The 15,866-nt window shown below is 39.0% G+C and overlaps 2 protein-coding genes across 2 annotated transcripts; both read left to right on the forward strand.

Annotated features, from left to right (window-relative positions):
* Window positions 1–1,293: 1,293 nt before the first annotated feature.
* Window positions 1,294–7,571, forward strand: LOC146700086 (choline-phosphate cytidylyltransferase B-like). Its single transcript, XM_085470137.1, has 8 exons — window positions 1,294–1,605; window positions 2,684–2,783; window positions 3,134–3,250; window positions 6,077–6,228; window positions 6,335–6,413; window positions 6,506–6,648; window positions 6,740–6,928; window positions 7,135–7,571. The coding sequence occupies exons 1-8, from the start codon at window positions 1,519–1,521 to the stop codon at window positions 7,369–7,371; spliced, it is 1,104 nt and encodes a 367-aa protein (XP_085326263.1). The 5' UTR covers window positions 1,294–1,518; the 3' UTR covers window positions 7,372–7,571.
* Window positions 7,572–8,786: 1,215 nt separating this feature from the next.
* Window positions 8,787–15,815, forward strand: LOC146700087 (palmitoyltransferase ZDHHC20-A-like). The gene is made up of 12 exons (XM_085470138.1): window positions 8,787–8,917; window positions 9,991–10,017; window positions 10,148–10,242; window positions 10,328–10,448; window positions 10,854–10,923; window positions 11,245–11,277; window positions 12,907–13,027; window positions 13,323–13,455; window positions 13,564–13,690; window positions 14,026–14,112; window positions 14,201–14,280; window positions 14,397–15,815. The coding sequence occupies exons 1-12, from the start codon at window positions 8,800–8,802 to the stop codon at window positions 14,438–14,440; spliced, it is 1,056 nt and encodes a 351-aa protein (XP_085326264.1). The 5' UTR covers window positions 8,787–8,799; the 3' UTR covers window positions 14,441–15,815.
* Window positions 15,816–15,866: the final 51 nt, after the last annotated feature.

Raw genomic sequence — 15,866 nt, forward strand, 5'->3', positions numbered from 1 at the left:
ACAATAAATAATTTGGACCTTTTGATAAAGTCTTAAATACCTTACAAATATTACAAAGATATAGATCACTGCATATCTTTGGTATCTCCTGAACATGCCACACACCCAAAGAGACTTTCAGCCTTGTTATCTCAGCCTTGTCACCAGTGCTTAGCGCTAGGTGCATTACTTTTAAAATGTGTTTTGTACAAAATCATTGGATTTACTCAAAAACAGCTCAGCTCAAAGTTAAAGTGAAACTAAAGAGAGCAGAGTTAAAGAAAAAAGGCAGATGTCTGATGGGAATATTAGTCATAAAAGTAGCCTGCTAGACAAACTGAAACTTTGACCAGATGTTAGCACTAAATGAAAAGTTATGTAATCACACTAGTCAGTGTTTTTCATATACTTGAACTGAAACAGAGTAGACAGAGTCACTGACTGGCTAAAACATTTTTTAGCAGCTAGCCTCCCTGAAAAGTCTTAGTTTTATTTATTTTTGTGTAGAAAATAATGTTTCGTGTGCAGCTTTAATAATAATAATGGATTGGATTTATATAGCGCTTTTCAAGGCACCCAAAGCGCTTTACAATGCCACTATTCATTCACTCTCGCATTCACACACTGGTGGAGGCAAGCTACGGTTGTAGCCACAGCTGCCCTGGGGCAGACTGACAGAAGCAAGGCTGCCACATCGCGCCATCGGCCCCTCTGGCCAACACCAGTAGGGTAAAGTGTCTTGCCCAAGGACACAACGACCAGGACAGAGAGCCTGGGGATCAAACCGGCAACCTTCCGGTTACAGATACGCTTCCCAACCCCCTGAGCCACGGTCGTGTTTGTGTGTGTTACATAGGGAAACACTTCAGCACCAAAAAGCTGCATGAGTTGATGTCAAAACCAGGATGTGCATTGTGTGCTATAATGCACAAGAAAGACAGGATGTTATTGATTTTAAGATATACACAGATTTCTGCCACTGTGGCTAACTTTTAACAACTCTGAGAAATGCCGGGACTCACTGTCCCCTGTGTTTGGTTCCAAAGGCTGGTAGTGTCTGACCTCCCATTACAGCTTCATAGTTTATCTTGAATGGCTTTCTCAGAAAAAATTACAGTGTTACGTGCGCAGCCTCTATTCTTTATGTTAAAACGTAAGGAATAAAATTTTGAAAAATGGTAAAAAAAAAAAAAAAGCAAGCATATTTTTACAGATGTGTACTAAAATGTTAAAGAGCTGGACTTTCAGTGGATCAACACTCGCTGGATCATGCTGCTGCTGCCACCGCACAAATAAAGGGAAAGTCTTTCCAAGCTCAGCATTGATTGCAAATGCAATCTACATTTCTGAAAGCCTTTACCACTGTGGCCTGAACTTTGCCCGCTATGTTATCCTGTCATCAGGGTCAGGCAGGGTGATAGGATGTATACTTCAACAGACACACAGCTTTAGAGATCCTTCCCTTGCAGTAGTAGGGCTGACAGAGAGGAGCACCAGGCTTGTGCAGTGTTATTGTTGGCTGAAAAAAGAACATCCCAGATGGCTCGCAGGAGACGAGGCCGTGGCGGCAATGGACAGCACCATCAACAGGCTGCCGCGCACAATCAAAGAGGAGGCCCTCGCAGGGTAAGCCTGCTTCTGTCATTAGCAAAGAGAACCAACTGCACACTGTTTTTCAAATAATAAACAACAGGGAGCCCCACGAGATCCCCTCTTATTTTGTTTTTGTGAATATATTTAGAGGACACTATAATGAAGTGAGGTATATCTCTGCCTTATACTGCATTATTATTTAACATGCTTTGAATATTACTGAGGTAATCTTTTCCACTGTGGTTATATGACTGGGATAAGTTAACCGATTAACTCCGTGGAACAGCATGACTCATGTCTGCAGTAGCAATAATTAATGTCAAAAGGAATTAAAGACTTAACACGAAAACAATAATTATTTATTCGAATTTTAATTCTTACATTTATGTCCGATGTGGAAATATGCTGGCTTGTGCGTCAGTATGTGTATAAGCCATGAAGGCTGAGATCAGAATACAAGACAAAAATTAAGAAGCATAGGAGCATGTTGCTAATGTTTACAAGGTCAAATTAATATTTTGCACTGGTATACTAACCAATCATATATTTGAACACAACTCAGGGAGCAAAAGACACTTAAAAAGAGATCAAGAGTTTAAAGTATATCTTTCAGCACACCAAAGGATAAAGGTGGACATGCATGCAACACAAAGTCTATAGCATCTTTGAACATCCATGTGCTAAAATTGGTTAAAAAAAAACTACCTTTAAGTTATTATCATACAGAGAGGAGGCACAACCTGCAAACTTACCACATCTCATATATTTCTATTATAAGTAATTCACTTAAATGCTTTAATTTTCTAAAGTGTTCCTGTATACTGTCTTACAGTTTCTGTTTTTATGAACCCCGGTGTTTATCAAATGCAACATGACTATACCAATAACATCCACTTCTGGGCAGAAGTCTGAACACGTGCAAGAGATTGGATAAACTTGAAACACGAGCAGTTAGGAATGAAGCAAGAGGGAACATGTTTCGTCAGTAATTACACATAGTTTTGTGTCATATAATGTATTCTGGCGACCTGTAAAATTGAAATGATTTTGAGAACAGATGACTTTTTGCACCAACTGTATCTGAATGTCTCCATCTGGTCTTTGTGTTCAGACTCCACGGGAGCCAGCAGATTTTGCCAAGTCTACAGGTTTTGAATCTGATATCCCACATGACAAGCTCACCATTGCTCAAGCACGGAGGGGGACACCAGGTTGCACTTATCACCACCTTTTTAAAAAAAACTCTGAATACACAGGGAAGATAATTCGGAAAAGAAAAGTTAACCCAAGATGTTTTGCTGTGCTGTAATTGTCTGATATCAGTTATAAAAAAGTGATTTCATTATCAGCATTGTTACATAACTGCCAGTTATTTTGATGATTCAGGGTTTGATCACAGCTGTGAATCTGACTGAGTGACAAATCAGCAAAATAATGATTAACTAACAATTAAAAGCATCACTGTGTCATTAGAATTCCATATTTGTAACAGCAAAAATATAAACTGCTCCAGTTTTATGTCATGACATGACTGCATTTAAAGACCACCCTTCATGTTTAGCTAACCGCCCCGTGAGAGTCTACGCTGATGGAATCTTTGATCTTTTCCATTCGGGACATGCTCGAGCTCTGATGCAGGCAAAGAATGTGTTCCCAAACACTCATCTTATAGTAGGAGGTAAAGTATGCCTTTCATTCACTCGCCACAGTAACGCATGCACAAAGTAACACTCTTTAACCTTCAGGGTCATGAAAATAGACAGAGAAGGCCTCCAAAGAGTCACGTGTACACAGCAGTGAAAAAGCATTTGCCTCCTTCCCGATATCTTTTTTTTTTTTTTTTTTTTGCATATTTGTCACACTCACATGTTTCAGGTCATCAAAGTAATTTTAATATTAAACAAAGACAACTCGAATAAATATAAATGCAGTTATTAAATGATGATTTCATTCAGTAAGTGAAGAACATTCTCCAAACCTTCCTGATTGTGTGTGAAAATACTTCCATTGTTAAATCTTAAAGTAAGTGTGACTAACTAGTGAAAAACTGAAGTATCAGTATGGAAAGATTTACAAAGCCATTTCTAAAGCTTTGGGACTTCAGTGAACCACTGTGAGAGCCATTATACACAAATACAGAAAACTCGGAAAAGCAGTTGCCCTTCTTAGGAGTGTCCAGCATACCAAAATTACTCCAGAACAACATCTGGGGAAGTGCAGGGTCAAGGTTTTAATCAAACAAAGTTTCATCTCACATTGTGATGACCCCCCAAAACCTTTGGAGAAATATTCTGTGCACTGACAAAGGAAATCTTGAACTTTTTGGAAGGTTTGAGTCTTGTTACATCGGACATGAAACTAACAATTTCATAAAAAGAACATCAACACATGGTAGTGGTAGTGTGATGGTCTAGGGCTGCTTTGCTGCTTCAAGACCTACCTGGAAGACTTGAAGGAACCCTGAATTCTGCTCTCTGCTATCAGTTTCTTCTTCAGCTATCTGAAGGAGAATGTCCATCTATTACAGGGAGTGCAGAATTATTAGGCAAATGAGTATTTTGTCCACATCATCCTCTTCATGCATGTTGTCTTACTCCAAGCTGTATAGGCTCGAAAGCCTACTACCAATCAAGCATATTAGGTGATGTGCATCTCTGTAATGAGAAGGGGTGTGGTCTAATGACATCAACACCCTATATCAGGTGTGCATAATTATTAGGCAACGTCCTTTCCTTTGGCAAAATGGGTCAAAAGAAGGACTTGACGGGCTCAGAAAAGTCAAAAATAGTGAGATATCTTGCAGAGGGATGCAGCAGTCTCAAAATTGCAAAGCTTCTGAAGCGTGATCATCGAACAATCAAGTGTTTCATTCAAAATAGTCAACAGGGTCGCAAGAAGCGTGTGGAAAAACCAAGGTGCAAAATAACTGCCCATGAACTGAGAAGAGTCAAGCGTGCAGCTGCCAAGATGCCACTTGCCACCAGTTTGGCCATATTTCAGAGCTGCAACATCACTGGAGTGCCCAAAAGCACAAGGTGTGCAATACTCAGAGACATGGCCAAGGTAAGAAAGGCTGAAAGACGACCACCACTGAACAAGACACACAAGCTGAAACGTCAAGACTGGGCCAAGAAATATCTCAAGACTGGTTTTTCTAAGGTTTTATGGACTGATGAAATGAGAGTGAGTCTTGATGGGCCAGATGGATGGGCCCGTGGCTGGATTGGTAAAGGGCAGAGAGCTCCAGTCTGACTCAGACGCCAGCAAGGTGGAGGTGGAGTACTGGTTTGGGCTGGTATCATCAAAGATGAGCTTGTGGGGCCTTTTCGGGTTGAGGATGGAGTCAAGCTCAACTCCCAGTCCTACTGCCAGTTTCTGGAAGACACCTTCTTCAAGCAGTGTTACAGGAAGAAGTCTGCATCCTTCAAGAAAAACATGATTTTCATGCAGGACAATGCTCCATCACACGCGTCCAAGTACTCCACAGCGAGGCTGGCAAGAAAGGGTATAAAAGAAGAGAAACTAATGACATGGCCTCCTTGTTCACCTGATCTGAACCCCATTGAGAACCTGTGGTCCATCATCAAATGTGAGATTTACAAGGAGGGAAAACAGTACACCTCTCTGAACAGTGTCTGGGAGGCTGTGGTTGCTGCTGCACGCAATGTTGATGGTGAACAGATCAAAACACTGACAGAATCCATGGATGGCAGGCTTTTGAGTGTCCTTGCAAAGAAAGGTGGCTATATTGGTCGCTGATTTGTTTTTGTTTTGTTTTTGAATGTCAGAAATGTATATTTGTGAATGTGGAGATGTTATATTGGTGTCACTGGTAAAAATAAATAATTGAAATGGGTATATATTTGTTTTTTGTTAAGTTGCCTAATATTTATGCACAGTAATAGTCACCTGCACACACAGATATCCCCCTAAAATAGCTAAAACTAAAAACAAACTAAAAACTACGTCCAAAAACATTCAGCTTTGATATTAATGAGTTTTTTGGGTTCATTGAGAACATGGTTGTTGTTCAATAATAAAATTATTCCTCAAAAATACAACTTGCCTAATAATTCTGCACTCCCTGTAGTTTGTTTCCCAAAGCTCACTTAGGTTATGCAGTAGGACAGTGATCCGAAACAATCTGCCGTGGCGTAACGTTTAACGGGCCATTCATGGTAGAAAATCCTCCAGTGTGGCCAAATTCAAACAATTCTGCAAAGAAGAGTGGACCCAAATTCCTCCATAGCGAAAGACTGATCTTAATGCTTCATTGTTTATGGAAAAATTACTTCTTCACACAGGGCCAGATAAGTTCGGATAGCTTTTTACCATTAATAAACGAAAACATCATTTAAAAACTGCATTATGTATTTACTCAGGTTAACTTGTCCAGTATTAAAATTAGTTTGATGATCTGAAACATGTCAGTGTGGCAAATATGGAAAAAAAAGAAAAAAGAAATCAGGAAGGAGGCAAGCACTGAAAATCTCTGTGTTCCTAGTGTGCAGCGATGAACTCACTCACAAGTTTAAGGGCTATACGGTGATGACAGAGGACGAACGCTACGAAGCCCTCAGGCACTGCCGTTACGTTGACGAGGTAGTGCGGGATGCACCCTGGAGTCTTACACCAGAATTCCTCAAGAAACATAAGGTCAAAGGTCACACAGTAACTTTAAACACAGCTTCCTATAATGTCATAAAGTGTTAAAGCTATACGGTGTCCAAACTGTCTGTAGACCGTTCTGTTGCATTCATAGATTGACTTTGTGGCCCATGATGATATACCTTACACCTCCGCTGGATCAGAGGACGTCTACAAACACATCAAGGAAGCAGGTGAAGATTCATGCAACGTTAAAATAAATTCTAGTTGTCTTTTTTCTCATAATTAATTACACATATTTAAAGTATTTGTGTGTTCATGTCAGGAATGTTTGTGGCCACTCAGAGGACGGAGGGCATCTCCACATCCGATCTGATCACTCGTATCGTTCGTAATTACGACATGTATGTCAGACGCAACCTGCAAAGAGGCTACACAGCCCGTGAGCTAAATGTTGGCTTCATTAATGTAAGAAAATATTTCATTTTTAATCAAACTTAAAAGGAAAAAAAGGCTGTAAATACAAAATTAGACACAAATGCACCTTACTTTATTTCAGGAGAAAAAGTACCGGCTCCAGAACCAGGTGGACAAGATGAAAGAGACAGTCCGTACGGTGGAGGAAAAGTCGAAACATTTTGTCTACAGGGTGGAAGAGAAGAGCCAGGACCTCATCCACAAATGGGAAGAGAAGTCACGGGAATTCATTGGCAACTTTCTGGAGCTTTTCGGACCAGATGGAGCATGGGTATGTTCACTTTCACCATAAAAACGTCACACACTAACTGTAGCACAAGATTTAATTTCAGTCTTCTTAACTAGAAAAAAGTCTGTGTGTGAGCAAAAACAAGCACGTCTTCATAAACTGAATCACAAGAGGCATTCTTTAAATCACTGCAACAGAACATAGCATTACACACAGTGAAAATCTGATCTGTGTCTGCCCTTGTTTAGCATGCAATTCAGGAGAGAAGTGGCCGTATGCTCCAGGCCCTGTCACCCTACTCTTCGCCCCATGGCTCACCAAGCAGCAGTCCCACCAGAAGACGCTCAGTTTCTTCTGACTCCACCCCCTCTTCTGCAACTGCCTCCCCACCTTCCTCTCCATCTTCCCACTCTTCAACTAAAAAGGGGAGACGTTCACGCTCGTCACCGAAAGTTGCCTCTATAAACAGCAAGCATGCACAATGAGCTCCTCATTTGTCCTCTTGCAGTCTATTTGCCATTCATTTGGAAGAAAATGTTCTGAAAGGAGGCTATTAATTATAACTAGCAACTAAAAATGAAAATATTTAATTTATTAGGGGTGTATTTAAGTCCAACGTCATGTACATAATGTGTGTGTACAGAAAAGAAAAGAAAAACAACATTAAAATTTTGTTTGGATGTCATCTTGTATTATCATTTGTGTTTCTTTCATACAACACTAAATGTAATGGAGCACATGCTCATCTTCAAAACAATAAAAATCTTGAGTGTCGGTGAGGTTCTCCACCTAAAACTGTAATGTACTACACTGAAATTTTTGCTTTGTATTGGCAAACTAAGGCAATTTCATGATGGTGTAAGGAAGACTTAATAAATAAAGGTTTAAGCAGTTTTATAGAAATAAAAGAGGTCAGTCACAGAATGTATTTATTTAACAATTTCCTTCTTATCACTCTCCCAAAGTAAAAAGAAGTAAATAAGAAGTAAAAAACCTTAATAATCAAATAAGCCTCTATGAGCGAGCATTTGGCAACATTACGAAGGAAAAACCCTCTTAACAGGAAGAAACCTCCGGTAGAAAAACGATCAGGGAGGGGCACCCTGGGGGGGGAATAAGACAGGATAATTGCATTCACCAACATTCGCTTCTTCAGTTCTTTTGTGCACTGTCCATTGCTTTAAATGGCTAACCCCAGGTATTTAAACTCCCGCCTCCCTCTTATTCACACACCCGTCTTGCCCAGCTAGCACCAAGCGAAAAAAAGAATCAATAAAAAAGAGAAAGACAATTAAGGCATCTAGCAAATTAGGAGTGGAGACTAAAATGACTTAATTGCAAACAGGTGGACAGACACCGAGCTCCAAAACAATGGTTAACTGTGCTCCACAACTTCACACAGCATTGTGTTTCTCTGCCCCCAGCTGGACAAAATAATAAATGAACAAACAAATGAAACCTTTGACCTATTCTGTTTGACTTTTTTTCTGGTTTACTAAACCTAATGAGTGGCCTAAAATTGCTTGTTTTTTGTTTATTTTCAACATATTCTTACTCATAAATACAAAAGTCTGAGCATATCACGAGGAAACTAACTAGCCAAAGATTGTGAGAGTCATGATTTCAATGTTGTGGGTTAACAGGCTGACATGCTTCAATACGCCCTAAGAAGACCTCAACTTTAGCTGCCACTGTGTTTTATTATGACTGTTTCTCTGCTGAGAGGAATGATTACGAACGGTGCGTTAAAAATATACTTAAATTTCACTTTTTGAACAACTAAAACATCCACGTTCCGTTCCTCGTCGCCTGCACTGCGGTGAAGTATCTTGAGCCTAATGCATCTTTGGCTGGACCATTTAAAAGCCGTGGTTGTGACGTCACCGTCAGCTAATGTCAAACACGGATTAAAGATGGCGCCCTCTCACGCACTCAGGTGCTGTAAACGGGCTCTGAATTGGGTACCTGTCCTGTTTATTAACCTGGTCGTCGGCTGGTCCTATTACGCCTACGTTGTCGAGCTGTGTGTCTGTAAGTGCTCTCACCTTTATAAACCTTTAGCGGCCGCGTGCGTTGACAGTGACAGGGTTTGAAACTTTGATAAGCTAGTTGAAGATTTAAAATCTGGCTTCACACTCCGTAATGCGATGAAACGTTTGGCGAATATTAACACATATTTCTGTCTCTCCTTTTCATGGAAATATTTTACATAAATTGTTATTTTTCTTCATGACAGCTTCGTTTGTCTACTTTTTTCTTCCCCTCCAGTGAGAGGAACTACTTTTCTCCGTTAATAATTAATCACTCCATTAGGGCAGACGTAATGGGTCAAATAACGGATATCATAAAAATAGAAAAGTGGATTGACTGTGAAAGGGTTTGTCGTTTGTGTGTTGCTTAATCATGTTAAAACTTTCTGAGTTTACTAGATATATTTACTAGCTGCTGCTGTTGTTGTTGTTATTGTTATTTTATATAGTTTTGGGGTGTCAATAAATGAGGTGCTTCCGAGCCAGCTTTAAAATCTAGTCCGTGACTTTTTGATGCTATTAGTGTGTATTTATCTGTAATTAAACATATTTTGAGCAGTTTAAAAATGATTTTTCAATATTAAATTTTAACAACTTGTCGTTTCAGGAGAAAAAAAAAAAAGGGAATTTGATTTGTATTTGTTTGTACCCGTTTTACATATTTAACTTCCAGGAGTGGATTCTGTAATTGTAACTTGAATTCTAGTAAACATAATTTATTTGGCGCGTTCCTGAGTAAGTCCTGAGTGTTTATGCTATTTTTTTTCAGCAGTTTTTAATAAGTTGTGTGTCGTGTGATTTGTGCTGCTCCCACACACAGACGCTAAGTTAAATAGTTTGATTCAGGCGGGAGCTGATGAGACCAGTATCAGCATGTCTCTGTGTTGCGGCTGTGGTCAGGACAGGGACATCCCTGCTGATGCTTAAACAAAGCTCTCTGTTGTGGGTGGGTCACTGCTGGCCGTGCCAGGCTGCTGCAACATGGTGTGAGGAAGAGAAAGAGAAGTGGGGGATGTGTAGTCATGTATTACTCCTAACTAATATATACACATATACTTTACCTTCTTCCTATAGATACAATCCCAAATAATGCTGAACGAAGTAAGTATTGCCCTCTCACACACACACACACACACACACACACACACACACACACACACACACTCACTCATATTTGATGCTGTTATTTCTCTCCCGCTAAGGATCCCTCTTTTCTTTTTTTCTACAACAGTCAGCTACTTGGTTATCTTTCACATTTTCCTCGCCATGTTCATATGGGCTTACTGGAAAACTATCTGGTCCAAACCAGCCAATCCCTCAAAAGCAGTAAGTTTGCTTCTGTCACACTCCTCGCTTAGCGGAAGAGAGGAAATAAACAAAACACTGAACACTTTTCTTTTTCTGTTGTCAGTTCAGTCTACCCAGGGCAGAGAAGGAGCTGTATGAGAGAGAAGAGCGAGCTGAGGCCCAACAAGAGATTCTGAAGAAAGTGGCGAGGAATTTACCCGTGTACACACGCACAACTGGAGGAGGTATGGCTTTAGATACAGTGTAGTAAGTGACTGTGCTTTGTTTTGTTTTACACACCATCAGGGAAAACTCTGTTAGCAAAATGTTGCTCTGACAAAAGAGGAAGTGCACAAAAGTTTTCATCATCAGCCATCAACATTGCAAAAGCATTACAAATGACAATCACATGTCTTCTCTGGTTGTTTCTCAGTTTAATACATACTAGGCTTGTCTGTGCTGTGTTTACGGAAAAGCCTGTGTCAGGAGGGTTAATTAGACTCAGGTGCACCTTGCTTTCTCTTCTGGCTCCCCTGCTAATTAAAAGTCAGGATGTGACCCGCTTGGATTCACAGGGGGATTTAACGAATATGCTTTAAGAATATCCAGCACGTATACAGTTAATTTTTTTTTTCTCTCTCTCTCTCTAGCCATCAGATACTGCGACTTCTGTCAGGTAATCAAGCCTGATCGCTGCCATCACTGTTCAACCTGTGAAATGTGAGTCCTCTCTAAGTGTCCACACTTTATCAACACAATCCTGAATAAGATCTTTTTAAAACATCCACCCTAAAGTAGTTTCTTCTGGCAATAGAAATTCAGGAAACGTTACAGAATACTTTTAAATGTGTGTTTTTTTTTTTTTTTTTTTTTTTTTTGTTTTTTTTTTAGGAAAGTGATAATATGGAAAACTAATATCTTAATAAGGGTTTATCAAATGTGTTGTTTTTGTTTACTGGGTCAGTGAAAAGATCAATATGTTGGTATATACTGGATGGTACTGATAGGATGCACATTGTTCTTCTTGCTTTTTTTTTCAAGGTGTGTGCTGAAAATGGACCATCACTGCCCCTGGTATGATATTCTGTTTTTACTTTGCGATTAAACTTCTTTGTTTAAATTCTTGAACATTAATTGAACATTAGTCTTATTACTGTTGTTAATATTACTATCAAACCCCACTTTGCAGTGCATAGTGGGAGATTGGGAATATACACAGTGTTGGGAAGGTTACTTTTAAAATGTATTCCACTACAGAATACATGCCCCAAAATGTATTTTGTAACGTATTCCGTTACTCAGTGAGTGTAACGTATTCTGAACACTTTGGATTACTTAATATATTATCGTGCTTTTTACAACTACATGAATGTGCTATTGCTGTGTGATTTATTACTTTTACTGAAGGTTATTCGCCATACCAATTCCAATACCAACTAGATTTTTAAATCTTAATATAAAAAAATGAGTAACAGTAGGGTGGACATGTAAGGCTGCACTTTTTGCAGCGATCTCGTATAGAAACTATTCCGCGCGTATATAAAACGGGTCCGCGGCTCCGAACCGTAAAGGTGTAAAACCGTAACGGGACCTCTGGCTAATATGTCGGGCTCGTAGCCGAAAACTAGCTTTACTTTGTTGTCTGGGTCACCTTTGCTAGCAAGAGACAGAGAGGCGTTGAAAGGCTGCTCCAACTTATTGTTTGAGAGGAAAACACGAACACAGTGTACAGTCGAGTCTTAATGGCTTACTTACAACTGGGCTTGTCACCCACTCTTTTTGGCTGCAGTGGTTATTATTATATTTACACGCTTCCATCTCTCGTTTCTGGTCGGTGACAGCTCGTACTTTTCAACTCTTTTTCTCTCTCCTCGCGCTCCCAGACACATAACGGGTATGGCAGGCCATTCTTCCTGCAGCACGGACTACACTGTCCATGAGGCTACATTCTTTAGGGCTATGCCTGTAACACTCTGCCTATTGCCTTCATATTAAATAAATTTTGTGAATAATTAAAAAAAAAAAAAAAAATTCTTCACGTCATTATGCGGGCTGCAAGTAGGGGTGACATGGGCCGCGAGATTGAGACACAGACATTAGAGCCTCTTAATGTGTGTTTTATTTTGGGTTTCCACCAGCGTGGAAACCAAAAGTGGAGAGGGCATAGCCTTATGAAACAGGAAAATACCGCCGCGTAATCCATTCATTTCAACAAAGTAACTGTATTCTGAATATCACCTATTAAACGGTAACTGTAATGGAATACAGTTACTCATATTTTGTATTTTAAATGCGTAACAGTGGTACATGTATTCCGTTACTCCCCAACACTGAATATACATACTCTATGATCATTATGGTATGACACTATGATATGTTGTATTGTGATACAAACAGTCTAATTTGAGATTTGGTGCTCAATAAAACAGTCAAATTTGCAAATATATATGATTACTGGGTTTGTATAAAGTATTTGTATAACTCATATAGATGTTGGTACATCACAATGTTTATGCAAAGGTTGGGTCCACTAGGAGAAATTGGGGGAGGGGAAAAAAGATGGACATACATACATACATACATACATACATAATCTCAGCTATATTTTCCATGGCTATTGTCATAATGTTATTCAGCACCCCTTTCTTTTTTTTCTTTCCTTTTTTTTCTCCTTCCTGTTGTTGTGGTGTCATCTTCTTTCAGGGTGAATAACTGTGTTGGATTCTCAAACTACAAGTACTTTGTCCTGTTTTTGTCCTATGCGTCACTCTACTGTGTAGTGATTTGTGCAACAGTCATCCAGTATTTCATCAAATTCTGGACCGTAAGTACATGAACCTCCTCGTGGTGTTTGCATGACATTTAGTGGTGTGAACACCACGTGTATCAGTATCAACCTGTTGCTATTTTTAGGGGATTCTCTGCAGCACACTTTACACAAGACAGTGGGTCCTGTCACATAGTCCAGCAGTGAAACAGTATTTTATTTCCATGCAAGACTTTGTTGTACTGAGGAAACAAAGTAGTATCAATTTGTTTCATTTTCCACATAATTGGACTCAGGACTGTCACGATTAGTCAGCTAAAAGTGTGTTTTGTTTTTTCCCTTCATTCTAAAGAAACAGCTGCCTGACACCCACGCCAAATTCCATATCTTGTTTCTGTTCTTTGTGGCGGCCTTGTTCTTCATCAGCATCGTGTCACTTCTCGGATACCATCTGTGGCTCGTGGGAAAGAACAGGACCACTATAGGTAAATTAATACTATAAATACATACTTTGTTTAATTCCACTTCTACAAAAAACACCACTGGCTAACTCTTGTCGTTTTTTGTTTGTTTGTTTTTCCCTCCATTTTTAGAGGCTTTTAGGGCTCCTTTTTTCACAAATGGGCCGGATAAAAATGGGTTTTCTCTGGGATTTAGCAGAAATGTAGCTGAGGTGTTTGGAGACCAGGCAAAGTACTGGTTTTTCCCTGTTTTCTCAAGGTGAGTCTACTCTCATGTGATATGCTTTGTCACTAAAAATGGATCGTCCGATAAGTTCCATAAATGGTCACTAACAAAATGGATCACAGAGTCAAAGTGAGGGGGCAAAAGCTGATGCACGCCCAAACTTTCACCCACTTCATATCAGTCAGAATAAATGATGTACGCATGCAGATGGTGTTAGTGCATGCCTACTCAGTATGGGAGGTTAATTGGTTTTGTACTAACAGACCTATCCAGCTTTTTTAATTAAAGTTACTTTCATGGAGTGTCAGAAATATATTTAAAAACAAAAAAAACAATGAAGATATATTTTTTTTTCTCTGTATTTTCAGTCAGGGAGATGGGCATTCCTTTGTCACCAGATTGGTACAGATAGATCCTGAGCAAGCAAACAGTGTCCTCCAGCAGAATGGCAAAGGGTAAGTTTTCTATTTCTTTCAAATCTTTAATATCAGAGGCTTCAATTTTATTTACTTTGAATTAATTTCTGTTTGACTTTAATTGTAGTCCTGCTGATGGAGAAGCTAACCCGCATGTCCTTAGCAATAATGTTCAGCACACAGAAGATGGCAGCAAAGAGAAAATGAGTATGTTACTTATGCCCTTTCTCACAATTTCATGCTTTTGTGTCCTAATTGCTTTTGTTTGTGCTCAATAAACAACCCATCCTGAGACATCTTTTGTGTATACTGTTTCCTTTTAGATGGCGGACAGACTGTCTCTGTGACAATAGAGAAGGAGCAGTAGACAACATATCTCAACTACGATGCCTTAAACCAGGAGTATCATCACCTCAACGGGAGTCATCCTAGACCTTCATTTTAAGCTTTGATGCAGCCTCAAACCACATGTTTTGTATTTGTTTTTATTACATGGACCATTCCTCATCCAGCGTGCTTTGAAAGAGCACAGCAACAATATTGCTATCATGTAGAAAGAGCCTCTACAGCGACCTCATAGACTGCACCAGTCTGAAGCAGAAGAGATTCAGGGAAGGAGATGTCTTTAAGATAAACCAAAGACATTCAAATAATCCCCAAAATGCGGGAGCCAATGTTTGTCTTTGTCTGTTTTATGTTTAAGATTTCATCTAGAGAGTCATCCTTTATCAGTATTAATCAACCTCTTAATCACTAATTGCAGAGCAAAAGGTTTGTACGTTGATTTTCATCCGAAATAATGTGTGTGTGTGTGTGTGTGTGTGCGTGTGTCTTATAAGGTGAACTTCAAGCACAATGCAATTAGCAGCAGTCTGTTATCAGATGGTCTCAAATTTAGTTTACATATTTGTAAATATTTGAAGGTCTTTCTGTTTACACTTTAAAATATTTATTTTTCATTTCATAATATATTTGATAGGAAAAACATAAAGATGATAAATGCTAAAACTTAAATGACCAAATCCAGTTTAATGCTTGTTGAAATGGTTTAATCTCAATCCGGATACTTGAAAGCCAACAGGTCTCCCATAATTCCAAGATGATCAGGTAGATTTTTCATTGCACTATAATTATCTGTAATTTGTCCTGTTTTATAAATTAATTGCTTTGTCTTTCTATGTATTTATTTGTAAATCACATTTTATTTATTTTCAAAAAGACATTAATACAAGTGATTTCCTTCTTCATCTACAGAACTAACATCCTTTGTATTTCTATATTAACACGAATCTATTTGAAGTGTCTTCTGTTTGTGTCCACCACTTTCAAAGAAATTTAAGTTTCAAAAGCACAGAACATAAAAAAAACACCACAATAAAAAAAAAAGTCATAAAGAACAGGCAATTATGTCCTTGAGCCTAAAGCTCGATAGAAGTGGAGTTTATACCAGTGATCCAAAGGTGTCACAACCTTTCTTCACTCTTTACTGCCCGCCATTGTTTCCTTATATTACCTTCCTTTTGGAGTATGTGATGTGTAGCACAATAAAACATGATTGACTGATTTTACTTTTAGCCTACATGATTAGTGACTCACAGAAGTTCAATGACCGATGTCAGTTAACTTAACAACAGGCACCTGGAGTTGCTGCCTGTTTGAAAAAAAGATGCTTTTTATTTTATTACGAAATTGTTCATGCTGCTTAATGATTGCTATGTAACAATAAATGTAATACAACTATACATCCCTATTTAACAAATGTGTGATTTGTTTTTGTCAAAAATGTGATTTTA

The sequence above is a fragment of the Copadichromis virginalis genome, linkage group LG10, assembly GCF_057382275.1.
Source record: "Copadichromis virginalis isolate Kocher_CV1m ecotype Utaka linkage group LG10, C_Virginalis_male_GT1.1, whole genome shotgun sequence".
NCBI lineage: Eukaryota > Metazoa > Chordata > Actinopteri > Cichliformes > Cichlidae > Copadichromis > Copadichromis virginalis.

Bases quoted from the DNA above. Each gene is read 5' to 3' on its own strand.
- LOC146700086 (XM_085470137.1), top strand. From the start codon at position 1,519: ATGGCTCGCAGGAGACGAGGCCGTGGCGGCAATGGACAGCACCATCAA. The intron at 1,606-2,683 runs GTAAGCCTGCTT...CTTTGTGTTCAG, and splicing joins AAAGAGGAGGCCCTCGCAGG to ACTCCACGGGAGCCAGCAGA. The intron at 6,929-7,134 runs GTATGTTCACTT...GCCCTTGTTTAG, and splicing joins TCGGACCAGATGGAGCATGG to CATGCAATTCAGGAGAGAAG.
- LOC146700087 (XM_085470138.1), top strand. From the start codon at position 8,800: ATGGCGCCCTCTCACGCACTCAGGTGCTGTAAACGGGCTCTGAATTGG. The intron at 8,918-9,990 runs GTAAGTGCTCTC...TTCTTCCTATAG, and splicing joins CGTTGTCGAGCTGTGTGTCT to ATACAATCCCAAATAATGCT. The intron at 10,449-10,853 runs GTATGGCTTTAG...CTCTCTCTCTAG, and splicing joins CACACGCACAACTGGAGGAG to CCATCAGATACTGCGACTTC.